Source organism: Microcebus murinus, chromosome 2, assembly GCF_040939455.1.
Source record: "Microcebus murinus isolate Inina chromosome 2, M.murinus_Inina_mat1.0, whole genome shotgun sequence".
Taxonomy (NCBI): Eukaryota; Metazoa; Chordata; class Mammalia; order Primates; family Cheirogaleidae; genus Microcebus; species Microcebus murinus.
Window position 1 is genome coordinate 18553313 of NC_134105.1, and position 6000 is coordinate 18559312.

The 6000-nt window shown below is 50.2% G+C and overlaps 1 protein-coding gene across 1 annotated transcript in view; it reads right to left on the bottom strand.

Annotated features, from left to right (window-relative positions):
* The window catches only part of SLC9A1 (solute carrier family 9 member A1), a 53477-nt gene extending 50332 nt beyond the window's left edge, over window positions 1-3145 (bottom strand). The window contains exon 1 of the mRNA XM_012750753.3: window positions 2032-3145. Within this exon, the coding sequence (XP_012606207.1) occupies window positions 2032-2386 (355 nt within the window). The 5' untranslated portion in view covers window positions 2387-3145. The remainder of the gene's footprint in view (window positions 1-2031) is intronic.
* Between the last annotated feature and the right edge of the window lie 2855 nt (window positions 3146-6000).

Here is a 6000-nt window from a genome sequence, read left to right on the forward strand (position 1 = left end):
ACCATCAGACCTGGAAGGGACCAGAAAGATCAACTGACGGGTAGGGAGGCATGACTGGCCCAAGGTCACAAGGGAGATGGGATGAGAAGCCAGGTTTCCTGACTTCTAGACTGATATCCTTGCCATGGCACCATCTCTGCTCTCCAGCTGTCCACGGTCCTGGGCACAGTGCTCAGATGGTGACAAAGCAAGCCAAGCCTGACCCCGTTAGGACTAGCAATATCACGCCTGCAGGGACAAATTTCTGACTGCCTAGAGTGGGGTCTGTGGTCATGCTGTCAACGCACTGCAGACATTGAGACCTGCAGTGTGTGTGCCAGCCCAGTGCCCTAATACAATGCCAGGTGTGGTTGGGAGGTGAAGGTGTTGGAGAGAGGAGGCAATTTATAGACAGCACTTGTGAGGTCTCTTCCTGGTCTCACAGAGTCAAATGACACATCACTGTCACTTCGGCTTCTTACAACAAATTAAGACACAAGGTTTCATGACTCAATTGGTATGGTCAAACTGAGATTTCACAGGTGAAGGAGACCTACGGAAAAAGGCCCCAGCTGTTCAAGGTCATGCATTTATGTCAGAATCAGTACATACAGTTCCACTTGTCCAGTCCTTGATATTTTTTCTGGGAAGCTGGCTGCCATCAGGGTATAGGTGCTGTCCTTGACTTTTTTTCTGGGAAGCTGGCTGCCATCAGGGTATAGGTGCTGATGGCCCAGCTCCATGTAAGGCTCTGTCACTGGGACCGGCTCAGCACCAAAGCCCCACACCAGGAAACGAGCTCCTGGATCTATCAAATCAAAGGCAGCAGTGCCCTCCTGCAGCATGTCCCAGAGCCTGCCTCACACCAGCCTGGCATTGCCACTCAGCTCCTGCATGTCCTTGAGAGAGCTACAAGGCTTTCTGCCAAGAGTCTCAAACTCCCCAAACCCAAATCTCAAGCAAAGAGGACAGCAGAGTCCTGGGACCTCATGCTTTCCACAGCTAGCTGGTGGCAGGCTGAAAAAGCATAGGCAGTTTTCAAAGCCCCCTGGACACCACTTCCAGGAACGTGGGCTATGGAACCTCCAGGGAGTTCCACCAATAATCCAGTAGAACAGGGTGTTCAGGCCCTGCAGGGGAAAAACCCTCCAAGAGGGAACAAGTTTTCTGTTTCCTTCTCCCAAAAAGAATGTTTCAAAGTCTCTTCAGACCAGAACACCCCTAGCCACTGCCCCTGTACCTCACCTACTTGACTGAGCAGCAGGACAAGGTGCCTGGTTGACCCAGACAGCCCCTTGAGACACAGTTGGCACAGCTGCCAACCTGGGGGTGAGCTAGGGTCAAACCAAGCCTCGACCCCCTCCTCTCTCCCTCCACCCCCAAAGAAGACTTCAGAAATTGCCAGGGCCCCCTGTCCCATAGACTATAAAGGCTGGCATTCCTGGGCCGGAAACTGACTCAGGGGCTCCTTAACCAGCCTGGGCAGGCAAAGCTGACAGATAACACTCTGGGGATGAAGGAAGGTGAGAATATGGGGATCCCTCATGTTTCACCACACTTGTAAATTTCCTATGTCCAGGTCCCTGCTATACTTAAACTTCTCAAACAGGCCAAGTAGAAATATACTCCATCCTGGAACACCCTGCCACTGAACTTGTAATAAATTGTACTGGTTGCTGTTGACAGAGCAGCATGTGCCACTTGCCAGAAGATACTCCTCTCTGTCTCACTCACAGCTGGGTGCCTGGCATCCCTTGGGGTCTGGCCAAGCCAGAGGTGACTTGCCAGGCCTGGAAGCCCTGCTGAAGGTACTCACTATCAGAACCATCCCATCCTGTAATCCTTCTCTCTCCTGTGCACAATGCTGGCTCCAATCTTTGAAGGCCTCAGATCATAGCTGGAGTTTAAGGACCAAGATGGCAGGATGGAGCCTCCCTAAATTATAGGAGTAGTTCAGACCCTTATTCCTAGGCAATCGCAAATGGTAACAGATGGGGTAAGAGGCTTCACCAGTCCGCTGGCAATGGTAGCATCAGAGCAAATTGGACTTACCTATCTTCATAAGGCAGGCCAGCAGGATCCAGAGGGAGATCTCGAAGGGTGTGCGCACATGTGTATAGTCGATGCCCAGGACTGGAAAGGCCTTTCTCGGCTTCAAGTCATGGTCAGTGACAGAGTGGTTAACAGGGCGGCTCTCTGGGGTGATCTCCGGTGGAGCAGTGGTGACATCCCCAATGGACCGTTCCCGTGGTGGTTCTGAGCCTCGGATGGTGCTGGCAGTAGGGCTGGGCTGCAGGCCATGGCTGCTGAGAACAGGTAGCAGCCCCACCAAGGCTACTGCCACAAGTAAGGAAGGAAAGATCCTAGGTGGAGAGAGGCCACAGATGCCAGACCACAGATGCATCATGCTGCTTCCCCAGCCCAGCAGGCCTCGACCCTTAGCTAAGTGAGAGCAAAACCTGGCACATAGGTAGCAAGGGGTCAGCAAGTGAGAAGAGAGACTGGAGTAGTCTCTAGCAAAAGTTCATGTTTTAGAGAGGTATTTTCGTGGAAACACTCCCCTGGGGTGGAGGGAGGCTGGGTTAGCAATCTAGAACTCCAAACTGGGGAAGAGGGACAAGGATCCAGGAAGAACCACGGGAAACTAAAGGTCTGGAACTCCAGGCCTGGGAGAGGGGAAGAATGAGCCCTGGGGACAACAGAGGAAGGGACAGGATAGGCAGGACCCCGGCCAAGGGAAAGAAAGCAAAGGCTGGGACCTTTGGCTGAGGAAAGTGAGGAGAGCTTGGGACTGTGGGCTAAGGAAGGGGTCGGGAGCCTGAGCTAAAGGAAGGGGACCGACGGCGATGAGACCCGGTCCAGGAAAAGGAGAGAGGAGGCTGGGAGCCCAGTCAGCGAGGAAGGAGTGAAGCCGGAAAGCGGCCGAGAGCTTTCCCACCCAGAGAAGGGCCGGGGTCCAGGCGCGCCAGGCATAGATTCCGGGGAAATGGAGGGAGGCGGAAGGCAGAGGCAGGCGGCCTGGCGGGAAGGCGCCCGGGCGCGGGCAGGGGGCGGCTCGCGGTGGGCCAACAGCAACACGCCCTTTCTTGCGTCCCCGGCGCGGCGCTGCGCTCCGCCCGGGCCCAGCTGCAGCTCCTGCACGTCCAGCTCCGGACCCTGCCCTGGCCCCGGCAGCAGCGCACTGATGCCCGGCTGAGCCCGGCGCTGCTATTTATAGGCACCAGCGAGCAGCCGGCGCACAGGCTAGAGCGACCTGTCAGCGCCCGCGCAGTGCAGCAGCCCCTGTCGCCAAGGGAAGGAAGTACCGCGAAGGAAGAGGAAGAAGAGTCAGAGATGGCAAAAAAAAAAAAAAGAAAAGTAAAAAGTCCTGAATCTGCAGAGATTCCAACTAACGTGCGTAAAATGCTGTACTATTTACAAAGCGCTTTCGCTTCACATCCACAACTGCAGTCTCGTAAAGGCTTTCCAGAACCTGTGAAAGATAATCTTATGTATTCAGTAACCATGTGACCTTGAGCAAGTTACTTACCATCTCTGTTTCACAGCTTCCTCATCTGTAAAGTGGAGATAGCAGAAGTACCTATATAAGAGCACTAATGTGATGTCAAAGAGACACTCTATGTAAAGTGTTTAGAACGCACTCTGGCACATTATTATGATTCCAGTTTCACAGATGAAGACGGTTCCTTAGCTAGTATGTAAATAGTTGTGTTAGTTTACTAGGGCTGCTGTAACAAAGTTCCATAAACTAGGTGGGTGAAGCAACATAAATTTACTGTCTCACAGTTCTGGAGGCCAGAGATCAGAACCTCTAGGTGTTGGCAGGGTTGGTTTCTGCTGAGGGTGGTGAGGGATAATCTGTTCCATGCCTCTCTCCTACCTTCTGGTGGTTTATAGGCAATGTCTGGTATTCCTTGGTTGTGACAGCATAACTCCAATCTTCACATGGAGTTGTCCCTGTGTCTCTGTTTCTGGGTCCAGATTTCCCCTTTTTCTAAAGACACTAGTTAGATTGGATTAGGGGTCCACCCTAAAGACTTCATCTCAACCTGATCATCTTCAAAGACCCTATCCAAATAAGTTCATATTCACAGGCACTGGGAGTCAGGACTTCACTGTCTTTTAGGGGGATACAATTCAACCCACAAAAGTAGTGGAACTGAGATTTGAACCTATGGTGTTGGATGGAATTGGTAAGGTTCAAGAGATCATAGCTGTACACTGGAAAGCTTTGTAAAATATCATTTCCTGGGACCCACCTTCAGAGATTTAATTCAATGCTTAAAGGATGGATACTTTTTCAAAGGCTCTCATGCACAACGAGGGTTGAGAGCTATTGAAATTACTCAAGTGCTGTCCCTGTTTTGCAGAAGAGCAAATTAAGACCAAGAAAGTCAAAGTGACTAGCTCAAGATCACAAGTAATTTCACAGAGGTTTGGCTCAGTTTAAATATTTACTGGATCTCCTAACAAGGCTTTGTAGTGGGCTCTGACAACACAGAATAAGCCATGAGGAGGAAGGAGGAAGGAGGAGGAAGGAGGCAACAGGAGGAAAGGGGGCATAAGGTAGGAACAATGAGGGCTTCTAGGATGCTGATGATGTTTTTTTTTTTTTTACTGGATGGTAGTTGCAAAGGTTACACAGATGCACAGATGTATTATAGTTATTTTGTGATAACTCATTGAGTGCTCATGATGTGTATACTTTTCTCTAAGTATGCTATCCTTCCACAAAAAGTTATATTAAAATAATAGCCAGGCAAGGTGGTGCACCTGTAGTCCCAGCTACTCAGGAGACTGAGGCAGGAGGATCACTTGAGCCTAGGAGTTTGGGGCTAAGTGTGCTATGATCATGCCTGTGAAATATCCATTGCAGTCCAGCCTGGGCAACATAGCAAGACCCTGTCTCTAAAAGTAAATAAATAAATAATAGAGTGATATTATACTAACTGAGGGTGGCAACATTAAACTGAGTTCAATGTACCTCACATTCTCCAGGCACAGGTCCAGCCACCTGGAAGATGACAAAAAAGCCTGGAAGAGCCTTCAGAGAAGGACAGGGTCCTTGTGTCATCTAGAAGCAGATGAAAGGAGAACATCAGCTATAATGAAAATAACCAAAAAGAAGAACAGCATTTAGAGCAAGGATCAGAATAATGGCAATAATGCCTCCCAACTGTTCAGATCTCTATAGGTCATAGCCAAGTGCCCAGGTTTATCAATGATCCCAGTCCTCCTGCACAGGCAGCTCAATAAATAGAAGCTACCATTCTCATTCCCATTTACACGTGAAAAGACCAAGGCTCTGAGATATAAAGCCATTTGTCCAAGGTTACACAACTATTAGGAAGCAGATCCAGGACTTAAGTCAGGTTTGTAACATCTGAGTCCAGCACTCTTTTAAAACACCACAGGTTCAGTGTAAAAAGAAGAAAAAGAGAAGGAAAGGGTGGGGCTGGCGAAGGGACTTTCCACAGGTGCCCCCAGGCCATAACTCCAAGACATAGTCCTTTCCAGTCTTGAAGGCAGCACTCACTGGTGTGCTCTCATCCTCCCCACTCTCTGACTCTCCCCAACTCCAGTCCACAGTCTTTGGATGCCAGCCCAGTCTCTGGGTGCCAGCCCAGTCTTTGGGTGCCAGCAGATCCCAGGAAGACCAGGAAATGCCAGCCCTGAGATCCTCCATGGCCTGAAGAAGGTTACAATATGACAATACCAGGAAAGAGTCCTTGGTAGAAACCACCTGGGAGAGCCTGTTGGCAAGGCCCAGCCCTGGGGAGGCAGTGAAGAATAATAGTTAAATACTGGGGCTGCCTAATGTGGATAGCCATGTTGTCTAGGTTCAAATCCCAGGACCGCCACTGACAAATTATAAGATCTTGGGGGCCGGGTGTAGTGGCTCACACCTGTAATCCTAGCACTCTGGGAGGCTGAAGTGAGAGGATCACTCAAGGTCAGAAATTCAAGACCAGCCTGAGCAAGAGTGAGACCCCATCTCTACTAGAAATAGAAAGAAATTAG